A 22,046-nucleotide genomic window follows, 5' to 3' on the forward strand; every position below is an offset into this window, starting at 1 on the left:
GGAAATTGTGTTTAACTAACTTGCTTTATTTTTTTAAAAAGGTAACAGAGAGGGTTGATGAAGGGAATGTTGTTGATGTGGTGTACATGGACTTTCAAAAGGCATTCAATAGTCACACAAAAGACTTGAGGAAAATTATGGCTTATGGAACAGAAGGGACAGTAGCAACGTGGATACAAAAATTGGCTGAGTAATAGCAAGCAGAGTGTAATGGTCAATGTACACTTTTCGGGCTGGAGAAAGGTTTGTAGTGAAGTTCCCCAAGGGTCGGTATTGGGACCCTTGCTTTTCCTGATATATATTAATGATCTACATTTTGGTGTGCAGGGGACAATTTCTAAGTTTGTAGATGATACAAAACTTGGAAGCATTTTAAACTGTGAGGAGGACAGTGTAGAACTTCAAAAGAACATAGACAAGTTGGCGGAGTGGGCAGATAGGTGGCAGATGAAGTTCAATGTGGAGAAGTGAGAGGTGATTCATTTTGGTAGGAAGAATGTGGAGAGTGTGAGAGGAGGACCCTGGGATAGGCAGTCAGCAACACCTAGTCTATCTAGAGGATCTAGCATCTTGTCTATACTGAAGTAGGAGTAAGGGTAAAATAAAAGCAAGGGTCCATATTCTATTTAGTTAAGGTATCTCTGGGGAGGTCAGACCTGTGATTTGCACATCCTGTGCAATGTGGGAAATCCTAGACGGTCCTGGCGGTCTGGATGACCATGTGTGCAGGAGGTGCCTCTAACTGGAGCAACTCGAGCTCCAGGCTTTGGAGCTTGAGCGGAAGCTGTGGGTACTACAGTGCATTCACTAGGGAGAACCGGAACGAGACCGGCATCCTCGTGGGGAGGTTTGCTAATGCTGTTGGGGTGGATTTAAACTAAATTGGGGGATGGGATCCTGAGAAGTAGTTCAGAGAGGAGAGAAGCTGAGATGGAATTAGAAGTGAAAATGCGAGTGAGTGAGTCTGGAAGGCAGAGGAAACATGGGCTAGATAAGAAAGAAGTGAGTTTGGCTAGGCTAAATTGAATATATTTTACTGTTAGGAGCCTGAGGAATAAGACAGATGAGCTGAGGGCACAGATAGGCATGTGCGAATATGATATCATAGTTATAACCGAGACATGGCTAAAAGAAAGGCAGGATTGGCAGCACAACATTCCTGGTTATAGGGTATTCAGACAAGGTAGAGAGGGGGATGGGGAGGGATCGCAATATTGATCAAGAATTCAATTATAGGAGTGAGGAGAGACGATATCTTGGAACGACCATCAAATGAGACCATATAGATAGGAGTAAAAAACACAAAAGGGGCAAACACACTGTTGGGTGTGTACTATAGGCCCCCAAACAGTCAGGGAGAGATAGAGGATCAAATATGTAATCAAATTTCAGAGAAGTATAAGAATAATAAGGCAGTAATAGTCGGGGATTTTAATTATCCAAATATTAATTGGGATAGTTTTAGTTTGCAAGGTAGGGAGGGAGCAAAATTCTTAAGCTGCATCCAGGAGAACTTTTTTTAGCTAGTATGTAGAAAGCCCAACAAGAGAGGGGGCAGTTCTGGACCTAACATTCAGAAATGAGCCTAGGCAGGTGGAAGGCACAACAGTAGGGGAGCATTTTGGAGATAGTGACCATAACTCAGTTAGATTTAGGATAGTTATGGAAAAGGATAAGGTTGGGCTGGGAATCTAAACTGGGGAAAGGCTAATTTTACTAGGATGAGATACGATTTGGCCCAAGTGGACTGGGAGTAGCTACTTGCAGATAAAATGGTATCAGGGCAGTGGGAGGGATTCAAGGAGGAAAAATAGCGAGAGTACAGGGCAAATATGTTCCTGTAAAGACAAAGGGGAGACCAAGTCCGGAGAATGCAGGATGTCAAGGGAAATAAAGGCGAGGATTAAGAAAAAAAGAGAAGCTTATGGCAGATACTGAGCGATCAATACGGCAAGTCCCTGGAGGAGTATAAAACGTGCAGAGGGGGAACTTAAAAAAGAAATTAGGAAAGCTAAGAGAATGCATGAGAAAGCATTGGTGGGTAGAATAAAGGAAAACCCCAAGCAGTTTTTTAAACATATAAAGAGCAAGAGAATAGCTAAGGAAAGAGTAGGACCAATTAGGGACCATTGAGGTAATGTGCGTGGACCCGGAAGACGTGGGTACAGTCCTCAATGAATACTTTGCGTTGATCTTCACAATGGAAAGGAAGATGCAGGTATAGACAACAGGGTGGAGGACTGTGAAATATTAGAGGAAATTACCAAAGAGAGAGGAGGTACTAGCGGGTTTAGTGGCCTTAAAGGTGGATAAATCCGCAGGCCCCAATGAGATGTATCGGAGGTTGTTGAGGAAGGCAAGAGAAGAGATATCAGGGGCCCTGGCAATAATTTTCAAATCCTCTCTGATCACAGGTGAGATGCCAGTGAACTGGAGGAATGCTAATGTTGTTCCATTATTAAAAAAGGGAGGAAGGGGTAGACCAGGAAATTACAGGCCAGTCAGTCTAACCTCAGTGGTGGGGAAGTTACTAGAAAGAATTCTGAGGGACAGAATATATCTTCACTTGGAGAGACACGAATTAATCAGGGATAGTCAGCATGGATTTGTTAAGGGGAGGTCGTGTTTGACAAATTTGATGGAATTTTTTGAGGAGGTAACCAGGAGTGTTGATGAGGGTAATGCATTTGATGTGGTTTACATGGACTTTAGCAAGGTTTTTGATAAGGTCCCGCATGGCAGACTGGTCAAGAAAGTAAAAGCCCATGGGATCGAAGACAAAGTGGCACGTTGGATCCAAAATTGGCTGAGAGGCAGGAAACAGAGGGTGATGATAGAGGGATGTTTCTGTGACTGGAAGTCTGTTTCCAGTGGGATTCCACAGGGCTCAGTGCTGGGACCCTTGCTATTTGTGGTGTACATAAATGATTTGGGCTTAAATGTAGAGGTTATGATCAAGAAGTTTGCGGATGACACGAAAATTGGTAGGATGGTAAATAGTGAGGAGGATAGCCATAAACTACAGGAGGATATCAATGTACAGGTCAGGTTGGCAGAGCAGTGACAAATGGAATTCAACCTGGAAAAGTGTGAGGTAATGCATTTGGGGAGGGCTAACAAGGCAAGGGATTACACTATGAATGGTAGGACTCAGGAAAGTACTGAAGATCAGAGAGACTTTGGAGTGCATATCCATAGATCCCTGAAGGTAGAAGGGCAGGTAGATAAGGTGATTATGAAGGCATATGGGGTTCTTGCCTTTATTAGCCGAGGTGTAGAATACAAGAGCAGGAGGTTATGCTGGAACTGTATAAAATGCTGTTTAGGCCACAACTGGAGTACTGTGTGCAGTTCTGGTCACCACATTATAGGAAGGATGTGATTGCACTGGAGAGGCTGCAGAGGAGATTTACCAGGATGCTGCCTGGGCTGGAGGGTCTGAGCTATGAGGAAAGATTGGATAGGCTGGTGTTGTTTTCCTTAGAGCAGTGAAGGTTGGGAGGGGACCTGATAGAGGTGTATAAGATTATGAGGGGCATAGATAGGGTGGATAGGAGGGCACTTTTTCCATTAGTAGAGGGGTCAATAACCAGGAGGCATAGATTTAAGGTAAGAGGTAGAAGGCTAAGAGGGGAGTTGAGGAGAAATTTTTTCACCCAGAGGGTGGTGGGCGTCTGGAACTCACTGCCTGAAAGGGTGGTTGAGTCAGAAACTCTCGTAACATTTAAGAAGTATTTAGATATTCACTTGCATTGCCATAGTCTCCAGGGCTATGGGCCAAGTGCTGGAAAATGGGATTAGTGTAGTCAGACCTTTGTTGACCAGCATTTTTTACGAAACCTCATCCCTGGATGGGATAAGGTTTCCAACGGTTAAAAAAAAATCCAAAAAATATTTTTTAAACATCATTTCCAACATATCCCTCTTTGTGTGACTGAGTCACATGTGGGGACATGTTTATATCATTTCTAAAATCTTTATTTGTGTATGTCCAATTATTCAGCTCCCTGACGCACTTCTGTGCCCTCGGGGAGCTATCAATGCACACTCCCTGCGTGTGCGTAGGCGTTTACACTTATCTTCCTCCCGCCCCCACCCCAGCAGCGCTGAGGCTCTGAGTGCACCTTTCATGCAGGCTGGCCGTTAATTGGCCAAGCAACATGAAATTGCAGACGGGGGGGGGGGGGGGGGGGGGGGGGGGGGGCGATTGCAGGTGGCGGACAGTTTCCCAGCCTCTCCCGGGCCCAGCTGATGACCTCAAAATTCTGCCCTACAAGAAGGATTTAATTGCATTGGAGAGAGTGCAGAAGAGGTTTACCAGAATGGTTTCAGGGATGAGAAACTTGAGTTATGAAAATAGATTGGAGAGGTTGGAACTGTTCTCCTCAGAGAGGAGAAGGCCAAGAGGAGGTCTGATAGAGGTGTTTAAAATCATGAGGAGGCTGGATAGAGTAGATAGAGAGAAACTGTCCCAACTCATTAAGGGATTGAGAACGAGAGGGCAAAGATTTGAAGTGATTTGCAACGAAGCAAATGTGATATAAGAAAAAACTTTTTCACAAAGCAAGTGCCTCGAATCTGAATACTTGGAAATGTGGTGGAGGCAGGTTCAATCGGGGCATTCAAGAAGACAATAGATGGTTATTTGAAGAGAAACAATGTGCAATGGTACGGGGAAAAAGCAGGAGAATGGCACTAAGTCACGATGCTCATCTGGAGAGCTAGTGCAGACACAATGGACCGAATGGCCTCCTTCTACACCATAACAATTCTGTGATTCTGTGACACACACCTAATGTCTTCTATTTACATCTTCTAGATGTCAGCTATGACTCAGGGATAGCACACTCACTTGCCAATCAGAAGTCCCACTCCACAGACTCAAACTCCAACAGTGCAGGATTGAGGGAGTGCTATGCTGACGGAGGGGCTGTCTTTTGGATTAGATATTAAAACTAAGGCTCCACCTGTTTTGTTGTGTGGCAGGGATTTAGGTGGGATTTGGGGATTGTCTGGTCTCTGAAAAGTATGCTTCTCAGGTCCATAGTCTTTTTAACCAGGATTTATTTACAGCAAGTATTTACACTTTCGGACCTTCACACGAGGCAAGAGCTTCTGCTCTTTTCAGTCATGTGATCTGACATCATTATAACATCAGTGTCATGTATACTTCTGATGTTATTAACCCTTTACTCTACAAAACCTGCCCTCTCAGGTGGGTGGAAAAGAAGCCATGGCACTACTTCATTGTAGAGCAGTAGGGTTCTCCCTGGTGTCCTGGCCAATGTTTATCCCTCGACCAACTTCAATAAAAATAAAGTTTTATCATATTTCTGTCTGCTGCTGTGTTCCCCACATTACAACAGTGACTACAGTTCAAAAGTACTTCATTGGCAGTAAAGCACTTTGGGATGCCCTCAGGTTGTGAAGGACATGATACCACTTCAAATTTTCCTCTCTATGTCAAATATCCCTTAATAACATACACATAATTTTTGATTTTGTTTCATGATTATTTTCCCCTTTATTGCTTAAGGCAGATTTGGTGATAAAGTGTGGAAGAAAGCAGATTTTATTTTCTTGGCTTGACAACCAAATTTTTTTTTATAAACCATTTTTATACTATTCTCCATAATGGTTGGATTGCAGTCTCTTTAGGAGAGTTTGAGGAAGAGACTGGGTTTTAATCCAAACAGAGATAATATTCTTTTGTTTCCAACAAAATTGTTAAGGTTAGCCTGGCTCACTTAAATCTTCCCAATGATCACAACGCCACAGCACAAAACCATCCTGAAATTTTGAACATGTAAATGGTTAACGGGAAATAAAAACCCAACCTTTGCACGGTAGTCTTATTAAGGCAAAGAGATCTCAAAAGGACTATACGAAGGTGTTTCTGTGAAGTTGTTTTTATTCTTTCATGGGATGTTGGTGTTGTTGGCAGTGCCAGCATTTATTGCCCATCCCTAATTGCCCTTGAACTGAGTGGCTTGCTAAGCCATTTTGGAAGGCAGTTAAAAGTCAGACATACTGTTAAGAGTCTGGAGTCACATGTAGACCAGACCAAGTAAGGTTGACAGGTTTCCTTCTCTAAAGGGCATTAGTGAACCAAGTAGCTTTTTCAACAATCGATGGTGGTTGGCATGGTCGTCATTACTAAGACTAGCCTTATATTCCAGGTTTATTAATAGAATTTAAATTCCACCAACTGCTGTTGTGGAATTTGAACCCATGTCCCCAGAGAATTAGCCTGGACCTCTGAATTACTAGTCTAGTGACATTACCATGACACCACATTACACAACACCACCACAGGAGCTATTGTGACAGGAAGTAGGAAAAGAAATGCCTCTTTTGTTGACTGAGAGTACTGTCAGCTTCACCACTTTGAACGATAAACTGGCAGAGCAGCTCACCTGCCCGTTATAGAAACCACCTGATTTTAATTCCCATCATATTAGTATTGAAAGGGGCATGCACCAAATATTTGAAATCTGGTAGCTGAGAAACTTAACACCTTCCATCATGAAGTCATTTTTACTGGACCAGATGGTGCTCTCTTATTAAAGACATGCAAGTTGAATCATGGCAATTATCTGTAAATACCTCGGACAGCACTGATTTTGTTGCAGTCTAAAGGAGAAATGCCCCGATCTAGATTTCCATATACGTTGCTTCTGACAAGCACCTCCTCAGGAAACAGATGTCGAACCAGATATCGGGCAGCCAGCTCCGGTCTTGTTTTTTGCTTAGCAACATACACAGCAGAATACGGGAGCTGAACTTGACGAGCGGGATTACCAAGAATTTCTGGTGAGGAAAGTAGACAGTCAAAGAAAAGCTCTTGTTAAACATATATGAAAATAAAATAATTTAATTAATTAAAAGCTTCATTATAGATTGTAACTCTGAACCTTGTTGAACCATCATGCACGTTGGCATCAATCTGCATCAAAATAATTTCTAAATGCTCAGGAATTGGTGCAAATACACCCAAAAGATCAAGGGTGAGAAATTGGGAGCATTTATGCCTGTTTTTGGGTGCTAATAGTATCCTTAAAACTCCAAAGTGCCCCCCACGGAGACACACACACTTTAGGGGTGAACTACAGTGCGCTAGTGAGGCCATTAGCGTTTTAAAAATTTGCTCACTGAATGTGGGCATCTCTGGCTAGGCCAGCACTTACTGCCCTTCCCTAATTGTCCTTGACAAGGTGTTGGTGAGCCATGTTCTTGAACCACTGCGGTAGGTACACCCACTGTGCTATTAGAAAAGGAGTTCCAGGATTTTGACCCTGGTGGTGAAAGAACTATCACACACATGTTAATGACCGCCGGAAGTATGCAGAGCTGGTAGATCACAATATCAGTCAGTGTGCAACCCCCAACCCTCACCCCATCCACGCTCCACCAGTTATTTAAAGGGATCATCCACCAGCTACGGATTAGTTGCTGGTTGACTTCTTCTGGCTGTTGCTATGTTTCTACAAGGAAGAGGGAGAGGTAAAGAGGGGGCAACCCAGAGAGCCCCGTGCTGCCAGGACAGTTTGTGAAGAATTCATTTGAATGGGATACCCAGAACCACAATTCCAATTTCCCATTCACCAATCGTCCCACTCCTTTTCTTCACTCTGTAACTTACCATCACGGTGTTCACTTGGCCACAATGCAAAAATAAGAGGCACGACAAAATGAATATTCTAAACCAAATTTATAAATGAAATCATGATATATTGAAGACATGTGTCAACTAATAACCCTTGTACATTCCTTTAGTGCCTGTCCTAGTGCTCCTACATAGTGCTACCACAGTGATCGCAGCATAGCTGGTGAAAGGCTGCTGACCTTCAACAGAGGAGACTGCGGGTGGCCTTGGAGGGTGACCTCAAACAGCTCTGGGCCTAGAAGGCCCAGCTTCACTATCTCTGCATCGGCGGGTGGCAGCAGTGTGAGCTGGCTGACTGACAGGCAACAGTAAGGGCAAAGGTAGAGTGGCAGATGTGGGAGGGTGAGTGCTGTCTTCCTGAGGGAGGACAACATGTTTGTTCCATGGTGCTCCATGGTGACACTGCTAACAGCTCAGCAACTCTAGTAAGCTGTTGGAGGATAGGTTGCTGGCCTGCTGTGAAATGCTGCAAACCCTAGCCACAGTGCCAGCAGTCTGAGCTTGCATAGTAGCATTAAGAGGTAGGGTGGCTTCTGCTTATGCTGCTGGGATGTCAGCCATCAGACTCTGTATTATGTTGGGTCCACAAGTGTATTGGCTGAGTTGGCCACCACTTCCATGCTGGAAAAGAAGGGTCCAAAACTCTGTGCAAAGCCTTGTGCCAAGTTGGTGCTGGACTCCTCCATGTTCCTTGACATTGACTGCAGGCTTCCCAATGCACCAAGCATTTTGCTATGCATAGCCATCAGTGTTTTTCCATAGGCTGCCATCAATCTTGGCCTCCTATCTTGGCTTCAGGCCACTTGTGCCCAGTGTTTAATTGTGTACAGATCACACCTCTTGCTTTCCTCTAAATCATGTGCGGTGTCAATGTTAACACTGGTGGCTGCGAGTGTGAAATTGAATGTTAGTGCACTTTCATCATCATGCCTATTTGCTGTTCCACTATGGTCTGGCCAGGCTGCACTTCTTGGGTATCTGAAAGGAGAAAGGCACAAGGATAGGTGTTACGATGTAGGGAGGGAGGGAGGTTAAGTAAGGGCTGCATGCTTGCACTATCTGCATCCTGTAAATCAGAAGAGTATGGGAGTGAGAGAGAGGTGGGGTGTGAGTAGGAGGATTAGATATGAGGATATCATCTTCAATGGTTTCAGCCCTGATCTGACCACAGCTTCCTAATTGACTATCCCAGTAATGGTCAGCAACATCTGTTCCATGGGGGGTTATGATATTGCAGCCATCACTGTCCCCCTCCGGTTAGCTCCTGCTCTCTCTTTGTCCTGCAAAGAGAGAGGTGCGTCAGTGAGTGCAATCTGTTAGGGTGATGTGGCTGTCATGGTCGAATAGCTGGCAGTGAGTGCAAGCTAGCTGGGAGATGTGATTGTGAGGCTTGCAGCATTGCTTGTGTGAGGGTGTGGTGGAACATACAAATGCCAGATAGACACTCTGATTGAGTCATGGTGATTGGAGTAGTGTGCGAGGCTAGTGGAGCAGTCGATGGGACATGGCATTTGATGATGTATTCACTGACCTTGATTATTCAGAGACTACTGAACTTTTTCTGGCACTGGATCCATGTGCTCCAGGCTTGACTCTTGGCTTTGGCTTCTATGGCTAACTCTCACTGCTTAGAGTGGCCTGGCCCCTGCAGATACAGGACATCACCTGTCCTTTCCACCTCCTTCACCATGGCTTCCACCGCAGCTTCTGAAAACCCTGGAGACCACCATCTTGCGCCATTCTTCAGTGTTTCGCGGGTCAGATTCACTTCCTGCATGACTCCCAGCACCAGCTCCATTCGCAATGGGCCTCCCCTTTAAGAGCTGCAGGCTGAATTCAGGCAGAGCTACCCACTCACAATAATGGCCCCCTGTTGGTACATCCAGCCAATTAATATTGCGATTAAAAGAAAAAAATGACTTACATTTATATAGTGCTTTTCACGACTACTGGACATCTCAAAGTGCTTTACAGCCAATGAAATAGCTTTTGAAGTGGAGTCACTGTTGTAATGTTGGAAATGCAGCAGCCAAGTTGCACACAGCAGGTTCCCACAAGCAGCAACCTGATAAAACCAGGTTATATATTTTTTTGTGAAGTTGATAAATATTGGCCAGGACACCAGGGATAACCTTCCTGCTCTTCTTCAAAATAGTGCCATGAAATCTTTCACATCAACCTCATTTTAACACCTCATCCGAAACACAGCACTTCCAACGGTGTAGCACTCCCTCAGCACTGTGCTGGAGTATCAGCCTGATTTTTGTGCTCTGGCCCTGTAATGGGATTTGAACCTGGAACTTAGTGACGCAGAAGTGAAGGCACTACCAACTGAACCACAGCTGACACTCGAGTAGGCTTCAGTGACATTTGAACTCATGACTCCTGGCTTACAAGGCCAGTGCTCTAACCCCCAAGCTATGGAGCCACCAGTTGGACTCTGAAATCATTGAAATAAGCAGGCAGCCCAAAATTGGCATGCTGCCCGTATTATGGTATGGGTTAATTGTGCATCCCCCCAATCCCCGTGCCCATTTTTAGGGGCTGTTGATTTTAAGCCTTCCCAAGTGTTAATAGCATGCAATTCTTTGGTTATAAAGCTCTCTTGCATTAAACAATCACAGCACTTGGTGCAGAGGAGGCATTAGTGGTGGGCACTGAAAATTGCATGTAATTCAAATTTAAAGTAAAGGAACCAATCTTCTTCTTGAGTCTCTTCCTGCACCTAGAGATGCACGAGGAAGACCAAAAACATGCTTACAGCTGTTTCCATAGCTAGTTTTACCCGAAACAGGTTGCTAGCCTGTCACCAGAGGATATGGTTTGAGGGGTGTCACTCCACATCAAGCATGGGTGACCAGGAGACTCTCCAGCTCTTACCGCCAGCCATGGGCATGTTGGAAGGATTTACAGGTTGATAATCCATCCGTTTGGCCACGTTATGAATGCACCCTCATTGGCCATTAAGTCCTGGGGTGGGACACGATCCTGGGGCTTCTGGCTCAGAGGCAGGGAAGCTACCCACTGCACCACAAGACCTTCAAATGGGCCAATAGGTATACAAAAATTTTGAAAGCCTTTAGAGAGCCTTAAGCGGCATCTTAAACCTAAGTGGCCTTTTCCAAGGCTGAAGGAGCAGGAGGTTAAGAAATGATGGGAGAGAATCCAAAGTGAAGGTATGAATCTGCAGACAAGACAGAACAGTCTAGTGCCCACCTTCCTGTTTGATGGCCACTAAAGATGATGGAACCAGCCACATAGGTCACCACTGCACCATGCGTGAATGAACATAATGTTGAACGTCAGGTCAAAGCTGTCCATTATTGTCCCCATGTGCCTAGTTCGGTGTTGCTTGACAGTCACAGCTCTGTATCAGCCACTCTGTTGACCTATTCTCCTGAGAAAACTGGCCCTGACAGTCACTGCTAGGGAGGTGGAAAATGATTGGCGACACCTTGATCAATGTGGACAACTAGGCAATTCCCCCTACGGATTACACCGGCAATGCATGGCTTGCTGTGATTGGGGTACTTCTGGTAAACTATCCAGCAATATGGTTAATAAGGTGTTCACGCATTATGGCATCAGGAGTTTTCTGGCACAGGTTAATTTAGGAAGAAGAGCTCCATTAAGCGCAACTTTTTCCCAAACGAGGTAACTTCACCTCTCTCTGCTGGTACAGGTGTGTGTGTGTGTGTGTGTGTGTGTGTGTGTGTGTGTGTGTGTGTGTGTGTGTGTGTGTTGGGGGGGGGGGGGTGGGCTGATGCTGACAGGAGCGCAACCTGGAAGATTCCTGTAAGTACCAGGAATTGTAATGGGAACAAAAAAGTTAGAACAGAACAGCTTGCACAAACGCTCATGAAAGTCCAAGGGGCAGCAGGGAAGAAAAAAACAAACAAAAATGGCTCAGGAATTGGCTAAGACACTCATCTTTAAAAAGCTAATTCAGCACCCCCCCCCCCCCCCCCCCCCCCCCCCCCCCCCCCACCCCGCCCCCCCGAGCGACTCTGGATGCCAGGTGTCCTGGGCACGGGTTGAATTTGGTGTCCAGGAAACCCGCCCATCATTAAATCCTGTTGAGGACTTGCACACTTCCACTTCCTTTACACACAAAAAAGTTTCCTTCCTGCTTCGGAAAGGTGCTTCTAACATCTGTCTTAGACCCCAGTGGAAGTGTGAGCAACGCTGAAAATTGAGTGGGATCCGCTTCTGCTCAACTTAGACAGCGATCCCTATTCTTGGGGCGTGACAAAAGGACAAAAATTCAGCCCCATTGTTCTCTCTGGCGCTGAGGTTCCACACCTCCGCACCATCCAGTCCAGTGAAACTTCCTCGGCAGCGGGAAATAAAGAATTTGGTGACAAATTCTGAAAGTTGCCAGACGTAAATGGGCGACTCATGAATAGAGTTGGAGAGGGTGAGGGAAGAAATAATACTGATGGGTGCTGCTTCCCAGACACTGCTTAATCAGAAAATCAGACAAACAACGGGTGGTAACATTGGAAGCCTTAGAATCAGAATCTGCTCCCCTCTTTTAAAAACCAAATGGCAACAATATTATCATGAGCAAAACCATTGCGGTTTACAGCAACGTGTTTTTGTTTGATCAGTATGTTCTGATAAAATTGTCAAGGCTCATGGAGTTAACAAAGACAACTTTTAAGAAATTGATATAGATGTAGTTATAAATTGGATGATTAAATCAGTGATTACCACTGACTTCTCTGTACTGCCAGGACAGTATCCCTTCCACGTCAGTACTTTAAAACATCAGGATTCAAAATAATTCATTTAAAAACAAAATTATGACATAACAAATTCAAAAAATATTAGGGTTAATCATGATTCTGTGTTATCATTTGTGTTTGAAATTAGATCTTGTTGGGAAGTCTCCTTTTTGTTAAAAAAAATACAGAAAATACCACGTAGGTGAAAAGTACTAATCCTTATTCGTTTGAATATTTTCCACCACTGCTGTTTTTGAATGTTTAAATAGTTCATGAAACGATTATTTAAAATAAAAAAGGGATAAAATAGGCTATTTTCTCCACCTTTAGGTTCAAAGGCTCTCTGTTCATCGTTCTCTGGCACAGTGGAGCTGTCTTGCTGTTGCCATTCCTGTTGCTGCACCTCAGTAGTGGCTTTGGCTTCCTCAGGTATTTGAGAAGGGATCAACTCATCTTCACCGTCGGAATCCAGATTGACACACACCCCTGCTCCTTCCTGTTCTGAAGCTTTTCCATTGTCACCTGTGATGTCCTAATGGCCAGAAATAATGGCTAATAGGATTAACACGGAAACTCTCAGTTTCTAAAATTACAATTCAGTACAAAATATAGGTCAAGTGATGACAAATGTTCAAACAGATTTGAGCTCAATTGGTTGAAGAGCTGAAAAATCACATCATCCTTTGCCGTATGTCCGGTACATTGATGTACAATTATAACAAGACCAGTAACTAGTCCATGCTAAAGTAATCCAGCACTTAGGAGAATCAAACCCGCATTTGCCACAATATTATTTTAGTGACATGACGATCTTTTTGAAATCACAGTATACCCACCGGAATGTACAAAATGGTACAACTGTACAATGCCTCAAAAATATCCTTTCACAAATGTATGACCCACTTGGAATATTAAACATAAATCAATACCAAGAGATGGCTAACCTATTTAGAACATTAGCGAGTATCAGAAAGAACTGTCTTCTTTCTTCAAATCCTACAACCGAGGCCTAGGTCTTTGATGTTTCCATGGCTACCTGGGAAATTCCCACACAGGCAATCCCAAGTAGATAAACTAAGATTCCATCAGACACAGCACTGCATTCTGCATCATTGGGCTGTGACGGGGATGATTGATGCTCCCAATGAATAACCAAGCCCGAACTGGGATACAGCCATCCCATTATTACAGACGAGGAAACAGATGCAACCTTACTTATGGTGGTTTTGATCTCATGTCTTGTACAAAAATTAAAATTGCAAATAGATTAGACATGTAACCTATTGGTTGAATTCTGTACAGTTCCTCCTTCTCTATAGTATGCTATACTCCATCATGTCATTTAAAACCACAAAAATCAAATGCAGGCAGTGGTAAAACATACCAACTACCAATGATTTCAAGGAACAAATCACAGAAAGTTGTACAGGGGAATTACAATGATATCATGGGGCTGAATTTGCTGAAAATTACGGTGTACACTATTATAATGGTGCAGAAATTCCAGGAAATTAAGGTGCAAGTAACCTTTGCCATTACATATGCTAGGGGTTCTCAACCTTTTTTTGCTTCCAAAGCCCCCCCTCCAGTGTAGAAAAATTCCAACAGCCCCGTATAACACAACACGATCATTTAAGTACAACTCTTGCCACATGCACGTGGTATAAATCATCAGCAAATTCCTGCACAGTAGGAACCCACAACAGAACATCAGATAGGTGCACACTGTATATGGTGATCTAAACGCTAGGTTCACTTTGTAATGTAAAAATGTCAACACTCACGGTTGTCTGCACCCAGTGTGAATGATAACCTAGTCTATGAGCTTGACCTGGACTGCAAGTACCTGGTGGCAGCAGCAATGGACAGTTTGATTAGCCGCCAGTGCTGTGCTCAGCTCTGTAATCAGTTTCTAAGGACAAGCTGCAGTGAGCCACATAGAGAGTGAAAAGCGAGGTTGGACAAATATTCACTGACACGCTTTGTTAATTCTCGCGCCGTTACCCCACAAAATGGGCATCCGATCCCAATCGAACTGTTGCTCCGCTTACCCTATTCAAACATGGCAGGCAGGAAGAGTTCATGCCGCACAGTCTGTCAGGAAAAAGAGCCTGCTGCCAGCAGTCACTAATGGATCTGGGGGAAATGGGGGGGTGGGGTCACCTCTCCGCCAACATCAGTGGCCTTTGTGGCACCACATTGGCCCAACCTCACATCGGTGCACTGACCTATATTTTGATTTTTTTTTGGAATATTTATTGCAAGGTGAATGGAATATAGAAGTAAGCAAGTCTTACTGCAACTGTACAAGGCCTTGCTGAGAACATATCTGGAATACTGTGTACAGTTTTGGTCGCTTTATTTGAAAATAAGATACAATTAGTCGTTGGGTAGTACAGAACTTGAGTATCACTGAGAAAAAAGAAACATGTCGAAGCTTTTCATCTTGCACTCATCAGGACACTGCAAGAATACCAATGTAAGGGGAAAATAACAATTTATATTACATGGGAAGGGAATGCTGACTGGTCGGCAAGTGGGCACTGACTCGCAGAGGCGCTGCCATGGAGAATGCACCAGTGATTACTCCCAGTTCCACATGCTAGCGAGAGCAGGAATAAGAGGATAGACCAAATGAACACATGGCTGGAGAGATGGTGTAGTCGAGAGGGATTCAGATTCTTGAGGCACTGAGGCCAGTTCTGGAGATGGTGGGACCTGTCCAAACCAGACGGTCTGCACCCAAACAGAGTTGGGACCAGTGTCCTTGCGGGGGCTTTTGTTAGTTCTTTTGGGGAGTATTTAAACTAGATGGAATCCCAGGAGTAGGATCAGATAGGTCAAACTCAGATCAGAAAAATGGAGGTAGAACATTAGCCAGGGACTTTGTGATAGACATGAAGTTACAGGAGAAGCAAAGTTTACAAAGTGTCCAGCAAGGGAAATTGAAGGGGTTAAACTGTTTATACTTCAATGCAAGGAATATTACAAACAAGGTAGATGAGTTAAGGGCACAGGTATACACATGGCAGCAGGATGTCATTGCTATAACGGAGACCTGGCTAAAGGAGGGACAAAGCTGACAGTTTAATATCCCTGGTTACAGAGTGTTCAGACACGAAAGAGTAGGAGATAAAAAAGGTAGCTCTAATGGTTAAAGAGTCAATTCCAGTTGTGAGAAGGGATGATATACTAAATGGGTCAACAAACGAGGCTTTATGGATTGAGCTTAAAAATAAAAAAGGGGCAGTCACACTACTGGGAGTATACTACAGACCCCCAAATAGTGAAAGGGAGATAGAAGAACAGATACGTAGGCAAATTTCTGCTTGTAAGAACAAGAGGGCAATAATAGTAGGAGACTTCAACTATCCTAATATCAACTGGGATTCAAACGATATAAAGGGCACTGAGGGAGAAAAATTCATGCAGTGTGTCCAGGAAAATTTTTTCAACCAATTAGTGACAAACCCAACGAGAGGAGATGCAATTCTAGGCCTAGTCTTGGGGAATGAAGAAGGGCAAGTGGGTGAAGTAACAGTTGCCAACCGTATCGGGGACATTGATCACAATTCAGTTAGATTTAACATTACCGTGGAAAAGAACAGAGATAAGGCAGGAGTAAAAGTCTTGAACTGGGGGAAGGCAAATTTTGCAGAAATGAGAAGGGACTTGGCTGAGGTGGATTGGACAGCACTGCTGGAGGATAAAACAGTGGAAAACCAGTGGGAAGCACTAAAAAGCAAGATCCTAATTGTACAAAGTAGACATGTCCCCTACAAAAATAAGAGTGGTACTGCCAAATCTAGACCCCCCTGGTTGTCTAGAAGAATACAGGGGAAGATCAAATAGAAAAAGAAAGCATACGATAGGCACAAAGAACTAAGCACTGCAGATAGCCTAGACGAATATAGGAAGTGCAGGGACAAAGTAAAAAAAGGAAATAAGGAAATCAAAAAGAGAGGGCATGAAAAAAGATTAGCAAGTAAAGTTAAAGATAACCCAAATATGTTTTACCAATACATTAAAAGGTTAGTTAAGGAAAAAGTGAGACCTATCAGAAGATGGAAACTTGTGTATAGATGCAGAGGCTGTGGGAAGGGTTTTGAATGAATATTTTGTCTCCGTGTTTACAAAGGAAAGGGAGGATGTAGATATAGTAGTCCAGGAGGAACACTGCGAGATATTGGACGAGATAGTTATAAAGAGAGAGGAAGTACTCGAAGGGTTGAAATCCTTGAATGTTGATAAGTCACCAGGGCCAGATGGATTGTTTCTGAGGCTGCTGAAGGAAGTCAGGGAGGAGATAGCAGATGCTCTGAGGATGATTTTCCAATCTTCACTAGATACAGGGGAGGTACCGGAGGACTGGAGAAATGCAAACGTAGTTCCATTGTTTAAAAAGGGATCAAAGGAAATGCCAAACAATTATAGGCCAGTTAGTCTTACATCGGTGGTGAGCAAATTAGTAGAATCAATCCTGAGAGATAGGATTAACTGTCATGTGGAAAGGCATGGACTAGTCAGGGATGGTCAGCATGGATTTGTTAAAGGAAGGTCTTGCCTCAGAAAATTGATTGAATTCTTTGAAGAAGTGACAAGAAGGGTTGATGAAGGTAGTGCAGTGGATGTTGTGTACATGAATTTTAACAAGGCATTTGACAAGGTCCCACATGACAGATTGGTCAGGAAAGTAAAAGCCCATGGGATTCAGGGTAATGTGGCAAACTGGATAAAAGGTTGGCTTTGTAACAGGAAACAAAGGGTACTGGTTGATGAATGCCCTTGTGAATGGAAAGTTGTCTCAAGTGGTGTTCCACAGGGCTCGGTGTTGGGACCCATGCTAGTCGTGTTATATATTAACGATTTGGACGTGAATGTGGGGGACACGATTGGGAAATTTGCAGATGACAACATGATTGGCCAAGTAGTGGATAGTGTAGAGGATAGCCATAATCTCCAAAACAATATAGATGAGTTGGTGCAGTGGGCGGTAAAGTGGCAGATGGATCTTAACATAGAGAAGTGTGAAGTCATACATTTAGGGAGGTCAAACAGTTACAGGGATTACACAATAAATGGGAATATACTAAGAGGGATAGATGAAGTGAGAGATCTTGGCATACAAGTACACAGGTCCCTGAAGGCAGCAGTTCAAGTAGACAAGGTTGTAAAGAAGGCTTATGGAATACTCTCCATCATTGGCAGACATTAAGACTATAAAAGTAAGGATATAATGTTGGAATAAAACACTGGTGAGGCCACAACTGGAGTATTGTGTGCAGTTCTGGTCACCACATTACAGGAAGGGCGTAATAGCTCTGGAGAGAGTGCAGAGGAGGTTTACAAGAATGTTGCTAGGGTTAGAAAAGTGTAGCTACGAGAAGAGATTGGATAGGTTGGGGTTATTTTCCTTAGAACAAAGAAGGCTGAGATGTACAAGATTATGAGGGGAATAGATAGAGTGGACAGGATAAAATTTAGGCAGAAACCCTAAACTCTTTTAAAAAGTACTTGGATCTGCACCTTAAGTGCTGTAAGCTGCAGGGTTATGGGCTGGGTGTAGGAAGGTGGGATTAGAAAGGGCACCTGGGTGTCCTCGGGCTGGCATAGACAAGATGGGCTGAATGGCCTCCTTCTGTGCTGTAACTTTTCTTTGGTTCTATGTCTCTATTTTTTAGCAATACTAAACATATAATTGTGTCAGTAGCAGTTCAGAGGAGGATCACTTGACTCATTCCTGGGATGAGGGGCTTATGAAGAAAGGTTGAACAGGTTGGGCCGATACCCATTGGAGTTTAGAAGAATGATTGGTGATATTATTGAAACATATAAGATCTTGAGGGGACTTAGGGTAGATACTGGGTGGATGTTTCCACCTGTGGGAGGCTAGAACTAGGGGACAGAGTTTATGAATGAGATATCCCATTTAAGATGGAGATGAGGAGAGTTTTTTTCTCCCAGGAAGTCTTCAGTGTGTGGAATTCTCTTCCTCAATAAAGCAGTAGAGGTTCGATCATTGAATTTATTCAAGGTAGAATTAGACAGGAGTCGAGAGTTATGGGTGGGGGGAGCACAAGTGGAGTTGAGGCAGCAATTGGATCAGCCATGATCTTATTAAATTAATTAAAGGCTCGAAGGGCTGAATGGCCTACTCCTGCTCCTAAGTTCCTATGAACTAAAACTTTTTTTGGGAGCTGGGTTAAGAAAATAGCCTATTTCAATGTTTCATTCTTAGTTATAAATGGGACACCGCTGACATCAATAGTGATCAGTCTTGCTCTTTTTTTGTTGACAGTATTGCAGGATGGGATTTTGAAAAGCTTTTATTCTTAGAGGATGCTATTTTAGTGATACCTCGAAACTCTCTTGCTGATTCCTAGGGTGCCCTAGAGATAGAGGTCCCCTGACATACTCCACACCACAACTTCCTGAGACTTCTGTGCTGCTTCATAAGGACCCTCAATGATAAAGTTGAATAGCAATCATCAGGGGCCTGCCCCATTAACTTAACAGAGATCAAATTTCTGAATTAGTGCTGCTGTAACTGCCACTTAGACAGGTGGTATCAGTATGCTTGGCGGAATCAGGGGAATCATCGTTTCCTGTTTGAATGAAGAAATTTGTTGACCTCACTAGTTGCTTTTTTCAAAAAGATTCAGTGGTGCAGTTCTGCTGGTGTTTAGGGTCACTGCTGTAAACAGCAAAGCCACAGCAATGCAATAAACTGCCATCCAAATGTGTCATTTTTAAAATATGTAATTCCGTGTTAATCCTGCACTTTGCAAATGTGCCCATTTACACGTTATTAAAATCCAACTGATAACTCAGAAATAGCATTGGGTTTACAGACTGCTTAAGCAGCCGAAAATTAAAAGCCTCTGGTTTCCATGTTGTTTGTACAACCACATTAGGAAAAGGAGGATTGGAAGGTCACAGTTTCACTCAATGAGCTAAGCTGACTGATATAAAAACAGTCCTAAAGCTCATTTAGCTCTTTATAATTTGAACTTGTATTGGTTTCCACCCACCAGTTGAACCTTCAAACACCTACTTTAAAACACAGTCAGGACTGAGGGGCATTGTGTCACAATGGGGTTTCATCTTGATCTTTAGCCACTGTGCTCGCTGTGGCAGATTCTAACTACTCTTCCAGCCAATTCTGGTGAACATTCAGCAGGATCAGGGAGCACAGGGGTCTAACTTGTAACATTTGACACCAATAGAAGCCTTGCAGTGGCCTACAAGTTACAGGTAGAAGTAAATGACTTAAAGAATGAATATATTGAAAGCAACTTTAATGTATGTGGACAGTGAACACGCAGCACTTCAAGCAACTGCAAATACAAGCTTCAAAAGATGCAAAAACGAGCTGCTCCTTGAGACTGCAACTGTTTGCTAAACAAAGCTGAAAGGACAGATCAATGAAAGCTATACATATACATTAATCATTCACAGTACAGGTTAGTGCAAAATATTTTTATCTCTTATTAAAAGCTTACATTTTTACAGACTCTAGCTCAGATATTTGCATGGGGTATACATTCCAGTCAGAAAATGTTACAACAAAAACCACTAATTAGGAAACAAGAGAAGGTTTGGATTGTACGTGGCCATTAAAAGAGACATTTACTGTTGGCAGTGTTTAAGATTATACTGTATTTTTACTGAACTAGCACAACAGCAGGTTTCACTTTTTCATATTTTTCACATGAAAGAAAGCTAGCCTGATAAAGAAAACAAGACACAGCTAGAAATAAAGGAGAAAGCATTACATAGCTCGGGCACGAAATGTAACACATGGCTTGCAAACTAAGATCTCCAGTTTGATTCATTATCCATTATTCAACCTGGTTTGGGGTTGCATTATAATCAGTGTGAGCATTAGGTGAAAGAAGAAACAGTCACTTGCTATTGGGAACCTCTATTAGAATGGTGTACGCATGTGCAACAGATGGGGGCAAGATTTGGGTTGACTCTGATGGTTTTGGCTGACAGTCACCATCTAGGAACACATACAAGGGAAGACTGATGGCTTGTGAAGGGTGCCATGTAGCTTTACACATTGGTGCAGCAAGACTCACCATCTTCAAGTGAGGAGGAGCAAAGAGTCAACTTGGAGAGGGTGAGGGAACAAAAAAAAAAATTCCAAGGAACTGCTTCCAAGAATGGAAAACAGGCAGAGAAGATAACGCCTACTAACCTCAATACTCTAATAATGGACGTAAAACTGAAACCTGTGCTCATCCCTGTGGGAAAATCTGTCCAAACTGTGCCAAATCAGATTAGTACATTACACAGTAACCATGCACAAAGTAATGAATACACTGTCACTTAACTGAAAAAGTAACCTTGAAATGCCTTCCTACCAGCTCATATTTGATTGTTCGCAAAACGCGCATGTTCAAATTGTTCAACCCAAAGGTTCAATATTAACCTTTACTGAAAATTTTAAAGCCGCCAAACAAAATAGAAACCATATTAACGAAACAGGGAGGAGGGAGCTCCAAGCATCAGGGAATCAGCATTTCAGATAGATTTATTAAGAATTTCTCAAATGCATGCTTTTGCTGTGAAAGGCCATTTTTAGTTTTTTTTTACCCCCCAGCAGCAACAACCCCCCCTCCCCCCCTCCATCCCCCCTGCCATGTGTGAGTTTAGAGTGAGTGACTATCAGCTGGCTTAATCTACCTTGGAAAGCATCACATCCCAATCCTGTTCTCATCCGCACTGACTTTCCAAACACTTCTGGAAGAGGTCTTGGACAGCAATCAGGAACAGAAATAATTTTAACCCTCCCTAGCTTTTGGCCACCGAGACCAATTTTAGTCTTCAGATTGTTGTCTGGCTGAGATCAGCTGAGTCAGTACAGATAGCGAATTAAAAACAAAAACAGGATTACCTGGAAAAACTCAGCAGGTCTGGCAACATCGGCGGAGAAGAAAAGAGTTGACGTTTTGAGTCCTCGTGACCCTTCGGTTCTGTTGAAGGGTCACGAGGACTCGAAACGTCAACTTTGTTCTTCTCCGCCGATGCTGCCAGACCTGCTGAGTTTTTCCAGGTAATCCTATTTTTGTTTTGGATTTCCAGCATCCGCAGTTTTTTGTTTTTATCAGATAGCGAATTAGTCTGAATGGCTCACTACCACATCAAAGCTGTATCTTTATGCAGAACTACTCCTGCTGATCTGAAACTTCCTTGATCCCTCCATCGATTATTCTGGATGTTCATACGAACGCCAGCAAATAGTAAATATTTTCTTGCTCAATTACAAAGTTTCCCGAAGAAGGAAAGGAAATACAAATCGATATTTTATTGCAGGACTGTTTGCGCTACTTAGTTTCAGCTTATGCTCAAGTCAGCCTGATGCGTACTTACCAATAATGCACATAAAATAAATGCCTTTACTCTCTGTTGACTCTACTTACTGCTCCTTTTTGGATTTCACAACGCAGGCTGCGTATCATGGAATTTACATTGGAGACACAAGTTTTCCAGTCTTTGCCTTCCTCACTCAAATCATATGTGGGGAAAAGTGTACAAAGGAACTCTAGGGAAAAAAAGCAGGAAATTCAATTTTAAAAACCATACAAAACAGCAAATCATTAAAATTTGTTGTAAACTTTCAATTAAATGTTTTCATTTGTCCTATA

General features: G+C 43.2%; 1 protein-coding gene across 5 annotated transcripts in view; it reads right to left on the reverse strand.

The window, feature by feature from the left end:
- Positions 1-22,046, reverse strand: part of LOC121290640 — a 65,209-nt gene that overhangs the window by 13,497 nt on the left and 29,666 nt on the right. For 4 of the 5 annotated variants that reach the window (XM_041211353.1, XM_041211352.1, XM_041211351.1 and 1 more), the window contains 3 exons: positions 21,822-21,943; positions 12,718-12,925; positions 6,607-6,810 (listed from right to left, as the gene is read on the reverse strand). In XM_041211353.1, the coding sequence (XP_041067287.1) occupies positions 6,607-6,810; positions 12,718-12,925; positions 21,822-21,943 (534 nt within the window). Of the gene's footprint in view, positions 1-6,606; positions 6,811-9,197; positions 9,537-12,717; positions 12,926-21,821; positions 21,944-22,046 lie in introns of those variants that run through there. The other variant, XR_005945855.1, reaches the window with a different exon arrangement.

This window comes from Carcharodon carcharias, chromosome 18, assembly GCF_017639515.1.
Source record: "Carcharodon carcharias isolate sCarCar2 chromosome 18, sCarCar2.pri, whole genome shotgun sequence".
Lineage (NCBI taxonomy): Eukaryota > Metazoa > Chordata > Chondrichthyes > Lamniformes > Lamnidae > Carcharodon > Carcharodon carcharias.